The sequence below is a fragment of the Strix uralensis genome, chromosome 3 (genome assembly GCF_047716275.1).
Source record: "Strix uralensis isolate ZFMK-TIS-50842 chromosome 3, bStrUra1, whole genome shotgun sequence".
NCBI classification, from domain to species: Eukaryota; Metazoa; Chordata; class Aves; order Strigiformes; family Strigidae; genus Strix; species Strix uralensis.
In genome coordinates this window covers 65,389,485-65,407,495 of record NC_133974.1, presented here as the reverse complement: position 1 = coordinate 65,407,495, position 18,011 = coordinate 65,389,485, and the positions used below count along the sequence as shown (strand labels likewise).

Sequence of the window (18,011 nt, the reverse complement as noted above, 5' to 3'; positions counted from 1 at the left end):
TCATGTGATTTGCTTGCTTTATCAAAATAAAATAAATTCATATTTGAAAAGCTTTTAGGCTGTGTCTAGTGCCAAATATTCTTATATTGGATAAAAACATCTGTACCTGAAGTCCTGTTTCCCTGCTGATCAAAAAGCCTTTAGTTTTAAAGCAAACAAACAAAAAACCCTGCCTTTACCGTAAAATACTTAAAAACAGGTAAGGTAACAGCTACCTTTGAGATTATTCTGTTTGCTTAAGTGAGCAGAGCTAGTCGCCAGAGAAGTTGCCCAGCATTGTCATGTCTGTTACAAAGCAATGCCCGGGGCAGGCAGGAGCAGGCAGCGCCCAGGGGCTTGGCCCAGCAGGAAGGACATACCTTCTCGAAGTCTGCAAAATGTAGAGATGCCCAGCTGCTGAAAGCGGATCTCTTGGTGGGTAAGAAAATTCTTGAGGTAGTCCTGAATCTCTCCAATGTGATGCTTCAACAAAAGGATCATTTCTTCTGCATAAATGGGAGAACCACCGGAGATGAATAGGAGCCTTTAAAACTGATTTTTTTAACATCATTTAAGATTGTTAATGACTCGTCTACCTTCAGCTACAACCAACATTACTGTGAAGAATGGCAAAGGATGTCCATGTACTACAGCCTCTTATGGTATCGCTGGTACCTCAGGTAAATAAAACGCTGAGCGGGCTGCTGTGGTAGGAAGCTGGTCCTTGTGCAAGCTGCATGCTGATATAGGGACTGATCAGGCTGTCGTGCGAACCCATCCATGAAGCGATTATCCTGCTGGACTCTGTTCACTACTTGAGAGTCTGTTCTGTTGCAAATCCTCAATGGTAGGATTGAAACAGGTTTGCATTTTCCCTTACTAAAGACTCATTACGGACTTTGGTTTCTCTCACATCTAAGGATTAAAATCTAACCATGCTTTTCTAAAGAACATGGCAAGAATCATCTGACTAGCTTTTTCTTGCAAGTCTCAAAGGCTCTCAGCTGTGTGGGACAAGTATATTAGGCATAAAGCTCTTTGTTTTCTGCAGGTAAGAATAGTGCTCTTCCCGTTCTCTCTCAGTTAAACTTAAAAAAAATACAGGCTACATTCTTAAAAGCCACTTCACTGTTCCTGCTAATCTAGTCTAGAATTACAACAGCAGTGTTTGTTCAGTAAGATGCCTTCCTCTTGCTGGCCAGGGAGCTTAGTTGATACAACATTTTGGAACACAACCACCTCCTTATAATTGTCTCTCGCAACCTCTGCTTCTGTCTGTGGGGAATGCCATCACCTTGTGTATACTGAGAAGGAGGGTCAAACAGAAAAATGCAACAATCTGTCTTGTCTTGAAACATTTTTTCATCATTCCCTTGGTAAGGAGTATTCTATGCTATCCCCCTTTCCTACTTAGGTTGTTTTTAATGACCCCAGAATGGCTACAGACTAGCCCTGAAGAATGGTAGTGCTTGAAGAAGGCAACCAGCAGCTGAATCAGATCTTTATCTATGGTCCATTTTAATCCCCGGGCTTTCTCATGCACTCAAGCACTGGTTTATGTGTATTTCAAGGGTGACTTGTAGGTGCTTTTATGCTAATAAATATGTAGAGACCAGATGCTATAGGAATGTTAAAGGTTGTTTGGTGCCTGACAGCTAACTCATTTGGGAAAAGGCTCATTTCACTCCAGACAGTCATAAATCTCTTTGAAAGCAGAGTTAATGCTGTGTGACAGTTACCGTGACCTATCATGTGCTGGATGATGGAGGCAGCTTGAAAGGATGGCTCAGTATGTTCCAGTTGGCCAGCCAGTCTCACCAAGCATTTTGTCAAGGGTTCATCCATCCATTGGACCATGCGTAACGTGGCTCCTTCTGGAAGACAGAAAGATAAGAGAGTAGTCTGTAAATAGAAACTCCAGTGTTGAAGAAATGAAGATGAGAGGTCTGCCAGAAACCATACTGCCTAAACAGGAAATCCTTCATGCAGCTAGAGAAGCAAAATAGGTGCTGAACTTGTGCAATATGTATGTTTAGGTTGTAAAAAAGGGTCATGTCCTGAGGTTATGCTCTCAGTAAGGTAGGGCTGTGGATTTGATTCATAGAAAGACTGATGGGATTTTTAATTTGTTGGTTCTGTGTTCTGAAAGAATGAATCACTTCATGTACAAGATCCACTCTTGCCCAGTGGGCATCTCTTGCAAAATTAAATGTGACATTCGCCAGTTGCGTGGCAATTATACTAGATACAAGAGAGGAAATGTTTGACAGACAGTATCCAATGCTGGGGCAGGCTGGGAAAATTTACACTGATCCTCTACCATGAGGAGTGCTGTATGTTCCACAGGTGCTAATTTGGGATCTCTTAAAAAGTCTATGTGCAAAAAATTTCAAGAGAAAGAGCCACTTATTATTTTAGTCTTTTTTAATTCATATATTAGTTTGTGCTATTGTGAAATGAATTCAGCCAGAGAAACTGGGTGACATTACAAATCAAAGTAGACAGACCACGTACAACAGTAAAGTTCAGCACAAAGAATTTCGAGTAAAAAATTTTAAGCAGTTCAACAGAAAAAAAGTGCAAAACAGAGCCCACGTGTCCTGCCAGTGAGTCAGATCTTGGTCTTGAAGCTTCTGGCAAAATTCCCAGTGAATTTAAAGAGGAAGACCTGGGCTGTATGTCCACCTGTACTTCATCTCCTATTAGGATTAATAAAGGACATGTACACTCTCAGATTAAGCCATTTGTGGTGGGGTTGCTTCCCTACCGTGCTTCGCTAACTCAGCAAGGCAAGATGTCACATAACGGAGAGAGTCTTCTTGAGTGTCGGTAGAAAGCATGGTCTGGAGGAGACCTTCAACACATGGGCTCTCAATTATTCTCTACAACAAGAGAAAGATTCATGTTTAGCACTTCCATTATGTTTTAGTGGTGTCCAAGGACTTCCAAAGTACTGAATAACTCTTTGCAATACTGAGGGCTAAAACATTTAATAATGGAAATGTCTCCTCTCAGATCTACCACAGCCAGGTGACAAACACCTTGGGTTGTTCAGACATCACCTGATTTTAGGTATCTTGCCAAACAGGCAATTTCCAGAGCTTGCTCTGTCTGTGGGATCTTCTCATGATCACAGATCACTGCTGTACCCAGTTGTATGTTAATATTAAGCTCTCATTTGTTCAAGTCTTGCTGCAGAGGTAAATAAGCTGAGTGCTCCATAGCAAAGCCTTGGGAAATGTGGAAGTCTTTCAGTTTCTCTTATTTGCCTCCAGGGCTTTGAAAACTTCCCAGTGTTGAAATGCTCTGATCTGCAGAAATGTGAGATGACCTCTCACTAGCAAAAGTGAGTTCTGGTTCTGGAGAGAAATGTTATGAATTAAACATTTTTGTGTATCCCTTATCTTTTAGGTTGATTCTGCTATGCCAAAAGTGGTATTGGACAGCATGTCTCTGTACTGGGATATACATTTTAGAGACTGAGTTGAAAACAGATAAGAGACTTCACCTGTGCTGACCTGGATTAAAAGCACATGAGACTAAGAAATGAATCCTGAATGAGTCACCTGGAGGTGACTGGTTACTAGTGAAGTTGAATCACAAAATCAGCTCTCTGGGAGGTCCCAATAATGGAAGCTGCTTGCTCCCTAAGGCAGCTCAGGTGTCTATCAACAAAAGGGAGTATCTTTTTTTGTGCGCTCATTTTATGTTGCAGTTTCTCAACTTGCTGCTTAGAGGCTAAAGCGGAATTCAAGACTGCTGCCTTCCAAGCTCCCACACTCTGTTCGTGTCCTACTGGCATAACAACACCTTTTTTTCCTCTTGTGCCAAGGACGCGTGTTTTAGGGATGGTTCATTCTTGGAAACCTGGCGCCCCCACTCAGGTCTGTGGATTCACTTGTGCAGTTAGAGCTAAATACTCTATACATTATAAAGCTTTATGAAGATGAACCAGCTCCCTGCTGATAACAGAATAAAATCACAGAATTTAAGTGACAAATACGGTAATTTTTTTAAAGCAAACTTTGAAAAGATGATCCATTTTTACTCTTACTGGGGGCCTTGAGTTTGAGAGAATCTGTTTCCCTGCAAAAATTGACTTCACAACTATCAGAGGTTCATATAATTCTTATCTTAGTGTAAATGAAAAAAAAAAAGTTTTCCTTTTGGCTAGTTTAAATCTCTGGAACTAGTGGTAATCGGATCATGAACAAAGGAGAAAAAAAAAAAAAAGAACTGAATCTCAAAAAGCAGGTACTAGAAAGTGGGAAAAAACAGACTAGGATTTGGGGTTTTTTTTCCCCCAATATTAATTGTTACTAGTGGCACTGTTTGATTAAGGTACTCTTAAAAGGCAAGGAGAAAGGAAGTGCATCTGTGGATATGGATTTCATTAGAAGCAAAGTCAGCAATAGAGATCTTTATAGCAGCTTGGCACAACTAGTATCTTGCCAAACAGGCAAATCGTATATCAATAGCTGGGGTTATATTTAACAAACTGTGAGTGAAATTAGATCAGTGTTGAACACTGTAAATGGATAACTAAGGGCAGCCGAAGAGTGAGAGTTAGGAAATAAGGGTTCAGTTTATAACAAACCTCAGATTTTCCTGGAGGGTTCCTTTAATTAGTAAGAAATGTCTTTGTTAGAAGTATGTTTTATACCTATGATGCAGTCATTCTAATTAGGTAACCACATCACTCATAGGAAAAATTAGACATTTCTTATTTTCATTAGCATTTTTGTATTGTATTGGAAAAATATGAATAAAACCCCCTTTCATTATGGCACATCAGGTCCTCTTATTCATACACACAATTCTGTGTAGAGTATCCTTGATGTATGCCTCATTTAAAAAAAAAATATCTGTGGGTAATGCTGATTTGATATAAATATAATTGCAACCTCCCAGGGTCTAGTTCAGTGACAGTGACCTACCTGTATGTTTTTGGAAAGGCTCAGGTTTTTGATGATACAAGCAGTATGGCCAACAATCACAGGGTCTGTTTTATGTGCTGACAGTAGCATCCCCAGGCTCTGTAGTAGCTCAGCACATGCCAGAGTGTCCTGAAAAGAGCAACCAGAATCTCAATTACATCAGGTACGGACAACACAATGCAGCTTTGCAGCAAACTATAGATAGATAGATCTTAGCTCTGAAAGATGAGCATTACTTAGCTCATTTAAACCAATGGTGTAGTGTCTGGGTGCTGTGCTTTTTCTCTCAAAATATGGTCTACTGACTGGCACTGATATACAGAGCGCTTGCTATGAAAAGCTGGAGTCTTTAAGGTCCAGTAGTTTACTTTTGTTTGCATCAAACACTTCCCAGAGGTTGTTGGTGGTCAGGGGAAGGATGTGTGATCCTGACTGGAAGGAGAAGTGGTTAGGGTACGTGTGAAAGGCGAAAGTAGGTGGTGAAGCAGCAGCAGCAGCAGCATGTCCTTGAGTACCTCATCAACTTACCTTGCCTACAATAATGGACTGTTTGTGATCAGGCATCACTTCAGTAACATGTTCCAAACAGCATCTTCTGAGTTTAGACATATGTTTCTCTGCTGCCTGATGGATATTTTAGAGGGACTTTACTGAGTTCCTCTCTCTCTGAATGTAGTCTTCCTCCAATTACCACTAGCATTAATTGAATCAGACCTTCTCAGTTTGGATTACTGCCCAGGTAGTTTCCTCAGTAACAGTATGGATTAAGGGTGCACTGCTGTTTCTAAGAGAAACCTGATCTCAACAGGCTTTGGGTTAGGTCTACAGTTAAAAGCAAAATATTTCCTCTTGGAAGTGTTTTTACTTTCAGTTTCTTTCCCTTAGGAATTTGAGTTCTTTATGCAGTTCTTATGCTTGTTAGTAATGAACTATGTTATTTGTGCTACTTAGAAATTGAGACACATTAGCAAGAGTGTTCAACATAAAACAGATCATCGGTCCTACATACAGTTGAGAAAAATCACATAATTCTGAAACCTGTGAAATGTCAGGATAACCGAAGCAGCATTGAAAGGCAGATGTCTTTAAAAATTAGTTTAACTTGCATCTTTTACTTAGGTTAAATTGCAAAAATGTATCTTATTTTCTTTAATAACAGCTGACATCTCCACTTCTGTTCGTTTTAAGCACTGTCACAACCAGCAATCCTAAAATAAAACATGAAAATAGATGGAAAGGGCAGTGCTATGCCTAAACTCAGGGCATTTAAAGAATCCTGTATGCCGATATAGCTGTAAATTCTCTCTGGTTTTATTTTCCTTTCTCTTCAAAGGCAGAAATAATATAATTTTAGATAATCCAATTAAATTACCATTGATGACTGTTTTCTGTGCTTTTGCACCGTGTCCTCTTTTCTATATAATCCCATCAGTTGCAGCACCCTTATTTGATTTGCTACAGCCTGACAGGAAGAAATTTTCTATGGACTATAAATGAATTTTCTAATATATAATGACTTCCCTGCCAAACTCTTCTGTTTATTTAGGACCTACATTAGTAAGTGACAGTATTTTGCTGAACCTCTTTTCTGGTTGGTATATGGCTGGGATCCAAATTTTGTTTTCTGGCTGAGTCCTGCACAGTACGAGAGAATCACGAGAAAACTGAGTAAAAATGGGTTGGTGGTTTAGATGGATATTGATCTAATTTCTCCCAAGATTTAAAAAAAAAAAAAAAAAAGGCAAGGAAAAGCATTCCAGCAGCAACTGTGCTTACAATTGCAATGCTGCACTCACACCCCTTATCCAGGGATTTCTTGCCAAGATAAATATTATCCCCTGTTTACCAGGTAGCAAGATGGGAAGGCAAAGTTATTTTGTACCTGGAGTGGAAAGTCAGTGACATCATCTGGAGTAGACAGACCCCTGTCACCCTGACTTCCAGGTCTTTGTTCAAAGGCATATGACTTAAAGGGCTGTTTTCTCACAAAGCCTGACTCTTTCTTTAGTATTTCAGGGTTGGCCTGTCCTTGTGAGAACTGAATAAAATTCCCCCTGCAAGAGGGAAGTTTTCCAGTGCTTGCTGGGAATCACTGTCAACTGCCTGGCCAGGAAATTGCTAAAAAGGGGTTTAAGCAGGGAGAGGAGCTCCTGTGAAGCATTCCCGGGTGTTTGCTTCATGGTAACGAAAGGGCAGATGAATTCTGCCCTATTGTATCCTGGGTAGTATTTGTAATAATTCAAGCATCACTTGACTTGGTTGTAAAGGTTAGCTTTGTTCGGTGGTTTGTTTTCTAACAGCTGTTCCCATGGAGAAGTCCCTCTTTCACTCACAGAGAATTCAGCCTGAGTTAGAGAAAGAAACCTTGAAAAGACTTGAAAAACAGGCCAGAAAAGGCATGGAGGTGGGGAGGCAGGATATGAGTAAGGAGAGGTCAGCCTCTTCTCAGAGTGCCCAGGGCTCGCTTGCACAAAGCAGCAACATTCAGTAGTCAGGGACAGCCGTGTTTGCTCACTAAAACAAATTTTGAGATGTAGATACTTCTCACTGGAGAATAAACTCTCAAGGGTGATTCTTTGCTTTCCAGCCTCCTGCTGCTGACCCTTTTCCCCCATGAAGGACGGGCTGTTTCACTGCTGGTGTAACAAGGCTGAGCTCCCCATGCCTTTGTTCCCACTGACGCTGTGCTGTGCCCTTTGTAGCTGGGGGTTTGAAGCACTGGTAAAGACATGTTGCAGGAGCAGGGAGGAAAGGAGTTGGGGGTAATCTTTGCTGGGAGAACAAGTGCAAATGGTGTCTGGGGGCAAGAAAAGCAAATGTGAGGACAATGTTCCAGCATAATGCCTCATACTGAGCAACATTTTTACTGTGTAAATAGCCTCCAACTAACTTAATGTATTTCAGTTGTAAGCTTCTTGAGAGCAAATTGTGTTTTGATTGCATGAGGCAGTTTGTCAAGCAATGAAGATGTTTGGTGCTAATGCAGTCAGCACAAAACCTACAAAGCCACAGTGCCTTTGAAAAGCTCTGTGCTCTACTTGCTGCTTCCCAGGCGTTGAGCTTACCTGTTTTTTCCATCATGTCCTGGAGTTAGAGGAGGTGCAATGTGGTTCACACTGTGCTGTGTACGTGCAGCTGAGGTGTAAGGCACCAGGCTTCCAATACCCAGAGGAAATTTCAAATCAGATTGAATGTATTTCAGCCTCAAGAAGCACCTAAGCCTAGCTGCGGTTACTCAGTCTGTCACTACTGCTTAAAGCAATGTGGCAGGAAAGGTTCTCACAATTTTTTTGCTTTATCTGCCCAAACTCTGACTTTCTTGAAAGGCTATTGTTCGCTTAAGACACTTATCAAAAACCTTTCATATCCATGTTCATAAGGATGTCTTTAATTACTGTAATGGAAAAGCACATTTAAAAATAATTTGTCAGTTGCTACTTACTGATTTTTCTGTTTTATGTGGAGGATGAAAGTACAGCAGGGGTGTCTGTTTTGTTTATTTGCTGTATTTATTTCTAGTCAGACTTCTTCATGTATTTGCATAGCGTTGCACTGTTAATGGTGGTGTTAACCCTGAAGGTGGGCAAAAGAATCATTCTGTAACTAAGGACATGTGGAGACACAGGAAAGTCCTAGTGAATTAGCTAAAGATAGACAGGATTTCAAATTGTATTAGTCCCCCTTGCTGTCTTGATCCTAATTCAAAACATGCTAAATTTATGCAAATGTACTTTTAATAACTGTCTATATAGGGAAGTGATGTGTTTTTGCACTTATTTTGCACTGATGCACTTTAAATGCATGCTCTAACTTAGTTTTTCTGTTTTTCAGTGTGTGGAGAAGCTCTGTAGTCAAGGACTAACTTCCTCGGCTGCCCCCATGGTTGCAGTCTCTCATGGTGCTATGTGTGTCCTGCCCCTTGTACACCCATCTGGAGATCTACAGTCTCTGGACTCTGCAGAGTCCCTGCACTCCCTGCAACTCTGGGGACCACAGGGAGTTGCAGGGAGTGCAGGGCAGTATCCACACATCCAAGGAATCTGACACCTGTCTCTCCCCCCCCCCCCCCCCCCCCCCCCCCCCCCCCCCCCCGCCCTTGGCCCCCTTACAGGTAATCTGATTAACTGCAGGATCCTTTGGATCCCACTCACCACAAAAAACATGCTCCTCGGGTAGTTAGTGACAGTGCAGATACAGCTGACAAAACCTCATTATTTTGGGTGGGAGAGAGAAGGGTTGGGAAATCTCACAGAGCCTAGTGGTCATTCTCAAAATGCATTTTACATGCAGTTTTGCCATAAAAGGGCATTACCCCAGGTGGTAACCAGAGCTACTCTTTCCCTTCTGGTCTTGGGAAATGACCTCCCCTACCTGGTTGTGCGGGTGCTGGGACAGTATCCAGAGCAGAGCGATGGAGGCGCGACGCACGTCCTCGCTGCCAGATGCCAGGAGAGAGAGCAGCTTGGGTAGGATGTCCTCAGCAACCATCTCGGCCTGGAGGTCCACTGGTTTGGGAAAATGACTGAGGTCAGGGAGCTTCAGAGCACTGTGAGGAGGCATTTCGGCCCCAACTCAAACATCTGACTGTGCCTCAGTGATGAAATTAGAGGGGACCTTGGTTATAAAAATAATCCCTCATTTATTCTGGCTCCTTTTACCAGAGGATTAATACAGGCTTGAGAGCAGAACATAGGTTTGGGCACCCTTCAGTTTGTATCTGAACCTCAGCAAGAAGAAATGAGGGGAATTTTCTGAGTCTTTCATTGGCATAAGGCCCAGTAAGAAGGTGGGAGCTTCTGCTGCACAGACAGAAAGTCCTTCCCAAGCACCACCTATCTTTCAGAGTTATGGTTAGCCAGGGGGTACATCAGCCCTCCTGGCTGGATCCTTATGCCCCACTTGTCCCTGCCACCTCAGCGAGTGCTTTTGGGCACTTAAAAGGCAATGCCAGAGCAGCCAGCAGATCGAGCGGCAGTCCTAACAGGCCAAGCAGACCAGGGGTTTTCAGCCACGCCAAGGAGCAGTGCAGCAGTTCCTTCACTCCCAACTCTAGTATAACTGTGATTGCTTTCTAGATGAACAACCCCACCCTGAACCCTAGGGCTCTAGCGTTGAGCATGCCAGTCCTCTGCTTTCATCTCCCGAGTATGCCGTAGAAATGGACCTTGAGCATTTTATTTTAGGTTTTTTTTAAGAGGATGACAAATGCTTGGGAGAAAATCATATTTAATGATAGACAGATTCACGCCTTCCCCACTCAAGCAGCAATTTCATGAGACATTCTGTCCTAATCAGATTTAATGCTTAGGAAACATGGAAGGAAGAAAAACTTACTAAGTTGGAAAGGCTCTGTGCATAAGAAGACCTCTGCTATCACTTTGTCCAGATACTTCCCCTCACTACCTGGGAGTTCTGAGGCAGATTTAGTTAATGTATACACTGCACCTCCCTCTTCCCTTAACATCCAAATAAAATGTAGAAAAGAGGGTATCTCTGCTCTTAATATGAAAGGTTCCCAGCCCACTATGCTCACTCTGAAAGGCAGAAAGAGAAAGAAGAAGAAATAGCATGGTTTGTTTATCTCCAAGATGTTGCTTACCACTGGTAGCCAAATTTCTTAGGCAAACACATGCCTGGCTTGAAACCTGCTTGTGCCAAAGAGAAAAAAAAAGAGAGAGAAAAAAAAAGAGACCTTTCAGTAATGCATGTTCTTGCCTACTGTATACAAAATAAATGTGACAACACTAGCAAGCTATTACATTATCTTCAGAGAACAAATTTGGGGACATGGGTTTTTTCCAAAGTTTTGATGAATTTTTTTTCAACCTCCACTAGTATCAGTCATCTGTTGTTGATGAGGAAAAGCCAATGGGGTTCAGATGTTTAGTTTAGAATGTCAGATAAGTTATAGGAAAATGGAGTAAATTTGTCTCATTTGCTTTGCCTTTTTTTCACCTCCCTCCTACACAGAATTTAAGGTTCCACCCTTTAAATCCTGAACTGTGGCTTATTGCAGTTTCTTTGGTGTGGCTCCCAACAAAGCAAAATTTTCAATATGTTATTCTTTGAAGCCATACAGTCAAAGTTACAGATACCAAGAAAAAAAAAAAAAAAGTAGTATAATAAATGCTCCAGATACTTTCTGTCGCAGACACAATAATCAAAGATAGTTGAGAGCCTGGACAGAGCACTTCACATATGTAGTTTCAAGTTTAAAGAATACAGGCCATCCTAGTCTAAAGAAAGCAGTCAGGGTTGTGAAACAACTTTAATGATTTCACTTCTCTTTCTCCGTACATTGACCTTGTAGAACCTATGTATCTTCTAATATATGTGCCTTTTCACATGGGAAAGGTACTGCATAGGCATCTGTACAGTAGATAAGCAGAACTGTGCAAGACTGAAACTGGAAGCCCAAACTCTGATGCTAAACCTTTAAACAAAGAGAAAGCTACAGCTTTACCTTGTCCACAGAAGAGGATAGGAGAGAGATGAGTGTGCGCAGCAGGAATCTGTTGCTGTGTCTCAGCATGGCTTCGTGGTGCTGAACATTGGCTGCCACGTTGCTTAGGGCAGCACAGCTGTAATACTGCAGAGAAGCAAGAAAAAAGTAGAGAGGAGGTCACAGTGGTGACATGCTGAAGAGCATAAAAATAAATTGGAGAAATGCTCAGACTTAATGCTGATGAAAATAAAGTGCTTTTTCATCTTAAGGGTGTTTTATTGAGTAGATGTAATAACACACATCATTTTTTCCTCCAGGAGAAGCAATGCAATCTGCTATAGCTACAACAGCAATCATGCTGTGGCACTGTGTGTTGTACAAACCCATTAGGACCCTGGGTATTTGGGAATGTACTGTGCTGCTGCAATGACACTGCTGCTAGCACCTAAGTTAGGTCATCTGCATCTACTGTATTATATGTTTACATTCATTTACTCAAGCTGGATGTAGTCATTGACCTAGCGTGCCAGGAGATAATTTTCAAAGGATTTAAACATTAACGCTAGGGAGGATTATATATATTTGAGTATGTATTACTAGGAAGATATAATTAGAAGAAACAGGTTGAACTGCAGAGAAGGAAATTTTAAGATGAATCTCAGAGAAAGCTGATAACACTGAAACGGTTTGCAGAAAGCAATTCCAGAGGCTTCTTCCCTTCAGACATTTAAAAGAAATCTGAATAGAGATAACAAAACTGATGGAGAAAACAATCCTGTACTACTCAGAGGACTGAATGAATGAACTAGTGGATTTTAAGGTTTACAACTCTGATTCATAGTTTTTCATCAGCATACTTTTGAACCAAGACCAGTTCTCTGTCAAGTGTGCAGAATCACAAAGAGGTGTCTGTGGTAGGCATAAAATAGGAAGATTTCCCAGACATTTACAAGAAGAAAAAAAATCTTTGCAAGTTATGCCTTCTTAGAACACTTAGTAAAATTGCTTAGAGTGGAAGATCAAAGTTAGGATGCAAACAAAAACAGAGAAAGAGGCCTATCTGCAACGTGTCTGATGAGCTGACAGACACAAGAAGGTAACCACATAATAACTGTGTGCATGTGTTAGTGTGTGCTGGCAGATGCACTTCTGCATCATAAACTTTCTCCTGTGGAGCTAAACAAATTAAGAATTTTGAATATACATTATCTGACTGAGCTGAGTTTCACCAAGATGCTCTCACATGTTTCCCCACTTCTCTAGAGGAACCTACCCTCCTCTCCACCTTTTCATTTCTACATGCTGTGGTTTGTGCTCTCCTTAGAGTCACACTGTTAAGGGTTTAAAAATCTGACCTGTTTGAGCCATACCTGCACTTCTGAGTCAGAAGATTCCAGCAGCAAGGCAAGAACTGGTAGGGCTCCTTCCTTGCATAGGACCTGTTGGATTTTCTCTGACATTAAAAAAAAAAAGGTGCTGTTAGTGTGTCTTTCCCCTTCTCTCCCTCTTATCTGGAGGCACCATTCAAAAGGAATACACGCAATCATTGGATTCTAGAGAGTGGTGATGTTGTCCAAATGTATGCCAATCAGTGTGACTGGAGAGTATATAATTTAGAGCACGTGCAATATAGCAGTATGCAGACATTTTAGCAAAATGACTAGCAGGCTGTCTGATCCATTAAGCCTTGAGGATCTGAAAAACCTCAGTGATGATATTCACCATGATTTCTGTATTTAAAAAACAAATTCTTTAAAAAATTCTGAATAATAAGAGAAGCGTAATAGCCAACTGTAGGAGTTCTTACCAACCATTCCTTTCCACCATATAGAGGTAAGAGACATTACTCATGCCTGTAACATTTAGCTGTGTGGGATAATGGTATCATCTAGATAGGTGAGATTTAATGCTGGTTTGTTTCAGTTAATGTATGGTAGTGCACATATTATTTCAGAGGATCAAATACTGCTTTTGCTGAAGCTGATGGCAGATATCCCAGGAGCCTGTAATGCTTGGCCCATAATAGTTATATGTTCCATCTTCCAACATCAAGTTAGAGCTATAAGTGAAATGTTCCTAGAGCGTGACCTTGTTGGATAAGCTTTTGAGATTGCCTCAAAGTATCACCAAATGTGCTGCTAACTTTCTAGACCAAGTCACTTCTTTAACAATATTTTTTTTTCCTATTTGACTGTGATTTGAGTGCTTGTACATTAGCCCCTAGGGGTTGAAAATCAAGCCTTTCTATTTCAGTACTAGGCAAAAAAGGGTCTGTATTACCTAAAGAGAGGCCAAACTTAAATCATCAGCCTATGGTATCAACATGAATGCTATATGCAAAGGAAAATTTTGTTGCTCAGGTAGGCTTTTATTCTTGCCTTAACCATTTTGAATTATTCTTCTATCAGTGAGAAATTTTGCTATCAGCAACTTTAGATAAAACATTAGTGAGAAAGTACCTGATTGTGTGAGGTTGAGAATAGCACCAACTGCATTTTGTTGGACTCTAGGATCGTAGGAATTGGCAAGAGACAGTAGGGGTGTAACTCCTCCAGCAGCAGCAATAGCCTCTCGGTTGGACTCTGAAAAAGATGAAAAGATGGAAGGGAGGGAGGGAGGAAGGAAGGAAGGAAGGAAGGAAGACAGACATTGCCATGTTACTGTGAGGCAGGAGCAGGACAACTAGAAGGATTAGATTTCTTTGGCGTTAGCTTCTTTGATTCTTTTGTATATATCAAAATTTCTTTGCATGCTCAAAGGAAACTGTTAAAAATTACAAGAGCTCAATGGGAAACTAACTCATGACTTCTGGATTAGCCATAGATCACAGCTGGTTCAATGCTTTTGTTTTGTGACTGGGATGATTAAAGTAAAAGGACCATAAGTCCCCTTAAACAGGTTAGCAAGGTGTCATACTTGTCTTGTACCCCTGGTATGTCTGATCAAGCTATTCACAGTGTGCGAAGCAAAAACTACATAATTAACTGAATTTAAGACTGAATTAATTTAGCAGGGTATATTCAGGGATGGTTTCTCTCTTTAAATGTGCCTGTGTCACTCCTTTGACCGCTAAACAATGAAGCAGTTTTTAAAGACAGAATTTGACTTAACTATTGGAATTTGAAAAGATGCTTCTTCTCTGAAGTGGTGATGCTTCCTTACATGGCAGTGTATGAAGTTGTACAGTTGTATTCAATATCCTGGAGTATAAGGACAATTCAAAAAAGATCTGTGGAGTCCCTTGAGACTCTTGGATGAAAAACTGGGGAAAAAAACCCTATAATACTTAAATAATGCTATAAAATTAACTATATACTATAAAATACTATATAACATATTTATATACTGTGTATGTAAGTATACTACATATGATAAAGTTATACTATGGTATGAAATATAATATCATTCTTTAAAAAAATCTGCTTTTAGTTCTACTCCTTTTGTTTTGGACTTAGTGAAGGTAGCCTCAGCTACACCGTATGGAAGAGAATCTTTCCATTATGTTCTTCCCTACCCCTCTACCATGAGGCCATCAAAACATTTGCAACAAATAACCTGCTGCCACACTGAGTCAGCTATGGTCCTCTCCCATCTACTGTCTTATTTATATCTATACATTATCTGTATTTCTATCGTATAAGCATTTTAGTGGCATAATTTTGTAAAAATAAGGTGTTGACAGTGGTGTTCTTTGAAGCTGATGAGATTTAAATGGGAATTAGACCAATGAAGAATTCTCTTAATACTATAGTACTCTGCAGATTATTTTACAAAAGGAAAAAGCAAAGGCCATAGTCTACATCTTCCATTGTTTACATGAGACAAACTGCTACTGAAGACCACAGGAGTGTTAGTTGAGTATTGCTTCATTTATGTACATTTCTAGACAGTTTAAACAATGGCTAGTCTCAAGAAGTTTGCTGAGAGAAACATGAAGTAGAAGAAAGCAAGAAATATGAAGGTATTTGGTTGAGATAACTCTTCAGGTGCTAACTAATTTAAAGAGTTAAGAGAACAAAGACATTATTTCTATACCTGGAGCCTATCTATACCGGGGAATTGACACACACAGATAATCCGGGATACTTATTCAAGTATAGTTCAGCCAGTATCAGTTCAGTATTCCAGGACAAGTCCTTTTCTGCCTTAATATGAATATTTTATACTCAAGGAAATACCTTTTATTCTGAAAAAAAAATCCTCCAATTTTTGAGCAAAATAATTGTTCTGGGAAGAGTCATGTATTTAAAAATAGCTTTTACGCATGGGATATTCTGGTGAAATATTCTAGCCACTTCTGTAAACAAGCCTTTCTCCAATCTAATCTGCCTGCATATTGTTCTTTTGTTTCCCCCAGCGGAAGCAGAAATTCTTTCGTGTGGCTCTGTTCTGGTTTCAGCTGGGATAGAGTTAATTTTCTTCCTAGTAGCTGGTACAGTGCTGTGTTTTGGATTTAGTGTGAGAAAAATGTTAAGACATGATGTAGATGTTGCTAAGTAGCGCTTATCCTAAGCTAAGGATTTTTCAGTTTCCCATGCTCTGCCAGCAAGCAGGTGTACAAGAAGCTGTACTGACAGCTGACCTGAACTAGCCAAAGGGATATTCCATACCAGGGAACATCATGCTCGGTATATAAACCAGAGGGGGAGTTGGCTGGAGGGTGGATCACTGCTCAGGCATCAGTCAGTGGATGGTGAGCAATTGCATTGTGCATCACTTGTCTTTTCTTGGGTTTTATTTCTCTCTTTTAAAAAATTATATTGTTTTTCATCACTATTATTATTATAATATTGTTTTATTTTGGTTATTAAACCATTTTTATCTCAACCGATGAGTTTTACTTTTTTTTTCAATTCTCTTCCCCATCCCAGTGGGTGGGGGGAGGAGTGAGCAAGTGGCTGTGTGGTGCTTAGTTGCTGGCTGGGGTTAAACCATGACAGGCTCCAACTGATGGAAACTAGTGTGGTGTGATGTAAACTCTAATTAGTTGAGTAAAGAAGAGAGGTAAAAAGATTAAGAATTCAGATATTGCCACTTCCTTCATTCTTTCACACAATGCACTCCATGAATATTTGTGAATGTGGAAGAGAACTAAAGGGATTACAAACATTTAGATAAAACTTGGACAAATTCTTTCTTCCACTTTCCCTTCTAGGGCAGGGAAGGGGAATCGTATACCCTCTTGTGAGAAAGCTTCTCAGGGGTGCATTTTCAGTCTGAAGATCTTCTGAAGAAAGCACTGGCCATGACAGAATATGAGCCATTGGGTGCTTCAGAGGTTTTCCTTCTTTAAAGAAACATAACAGTCTTGATTTGGAAAGGCTTCACATCCATGACAGCTCAAACAATTTTTCTGCCTGAGGGCTCAGAGGTGGTGGTCAACACTGGAAGCCTACAGTGGCAGGATGAGCACTTACAGCCTGTTTCGGAAGGAACTGGCACATGGAGACCCAGGCACCGCACTCCTGCCTGGGAAAGACTGGAGCACCTGCTCTTATCACAAGAGAGTGGAGAGACCACAACAGGTACCCACACAATGGAAACCTCTGTGACCAAAATATTTGTTTTTTTCTTTTCCCTTGGGTCATTCACTAGCTGACAAGTTCCCCTCTGCAGTCTGTTAGTGCCCATTATTGTGGGTTCACTGGATTTATTCTTACATATGTCATTTTCCCTTATCCTTCTCTCCATTCTCATTCTAGTTTTGGTCAGATAATGCGGCTGAACACTATCTGTTTTGTCAACATATGACAGAATGGGTGGAGAAATCTATCTCACCAAGATGTGTAACTGTACTATCATCTCTGTAAGAGATGTGGCAGGCTAGATTATGTTTCTCTCCTGGACCACCTGTTTATCTAAGTAATACAGTCTCGCCACTGATGCCCCTTAGAGTGCTTTTAGAAGGGAACCATGTATTCAGATGCTACTCTAAAGTGGGGAAATCAATAACAACTATTCAAGCTGGGTTTGAATAACTCACCTTGAAACCTGTATTTATAGATTACATTTTTCCACTCCCTGCCATTTGTGTGCTCGAAAATTCTCCTGTCTGTACAACTTTGAACGTGCTCTACACTCTGTGCATCCTCCTTGTTTAGCTTAATGCAGATGTTCAAGCCTCCCTAAACCCTTGCTGTGAGCATTTAGTTCTGTTCCTATGTACTTTGAAAAGAGTTCTTATCCCAGAACTGATAACTTTCACTCACAGATTGAAAAGCTGCAGATAATTGCAAATGTGCATGTGTTCTTTTGCTGTGTGGACAAATGCTGGTGTCGGAACAAACTGACCTTCAATTCCTTTTCATCTGAATAGGTTTGTTTGCTGTTTTTATTTTTGGCTATCTATTGCAGCAGTAAGTATCAGACAACCCAACTTACGTATAACTTGCAGTCACATTGCTAAACAGCTTCACTCTCTACACAGTCTTGCATGCTCATTGTAGCAGAATTAAGACATTACCATTCTTGGATTTAGAATTTTAGTCACCTTAAAGCTATCTAAGGATCCTCCTAATTTGATTGTGCTTCCATATTTATCTTTTTTAAACCACTCTGAAGCATGAATTGCTTACCTGAAGGACATGACTGAACAGAATACTTTTCTCAAGCAGACTCTTTAAGATATCAGAGTCTGTGAGTTAAAATTA

The 18,011-nt window shown here is 40.5% G+C and overlaps 1 protein-coding gene across 2 annotated transcripts in view; it reads right to left on the bottom strand.

The window, feature by feature from the left end:
• LOC141940886 (uncharacterized) overlaps nt 1–18,011 on the bottom strand; it is a 34,609-nt gene that overhangs the window by 1,927 nt on the left and 14,671 nt on the right. For both annotated transcript variants that reach the window (XM_074862624.1, XM_074862623.1), the window contains exons 6-14: nt 13,821–13,943; nt 12,732–12,814; nt 11,380–11,505; nt 10,516–10,561; nt 9,288–9,421; nt 4,917–5,045; nt 2,747–2,861; nt 1,719–1,853; nt 360–485 (exon numbers count right to left, since the gene is read on the bottom strand). In XM_074862624.1, the coding sequence (XP_074718725.1) occupies nt 360–485; nt 1,719–1,853; nt 2,747–2,861; nt 4,917–5,045; nt 9,288–9,421; nt 10,516–10,561; nt 11,380–11,505; nt 12,732–12,814; nt 13,821–13,943 (1,017 nt within the window). The remainder of the gene's footprint in view (nt 1–359; nt 486–1,718; nt 1,854–2,746; nt 2,862–4,916; nt 5,046–9,287; nt 9,422–10,515; nt 10,562–11,379; nt 11,506–12,731; nt 12,815–13,820; nt 13,944–18,011) is intronic.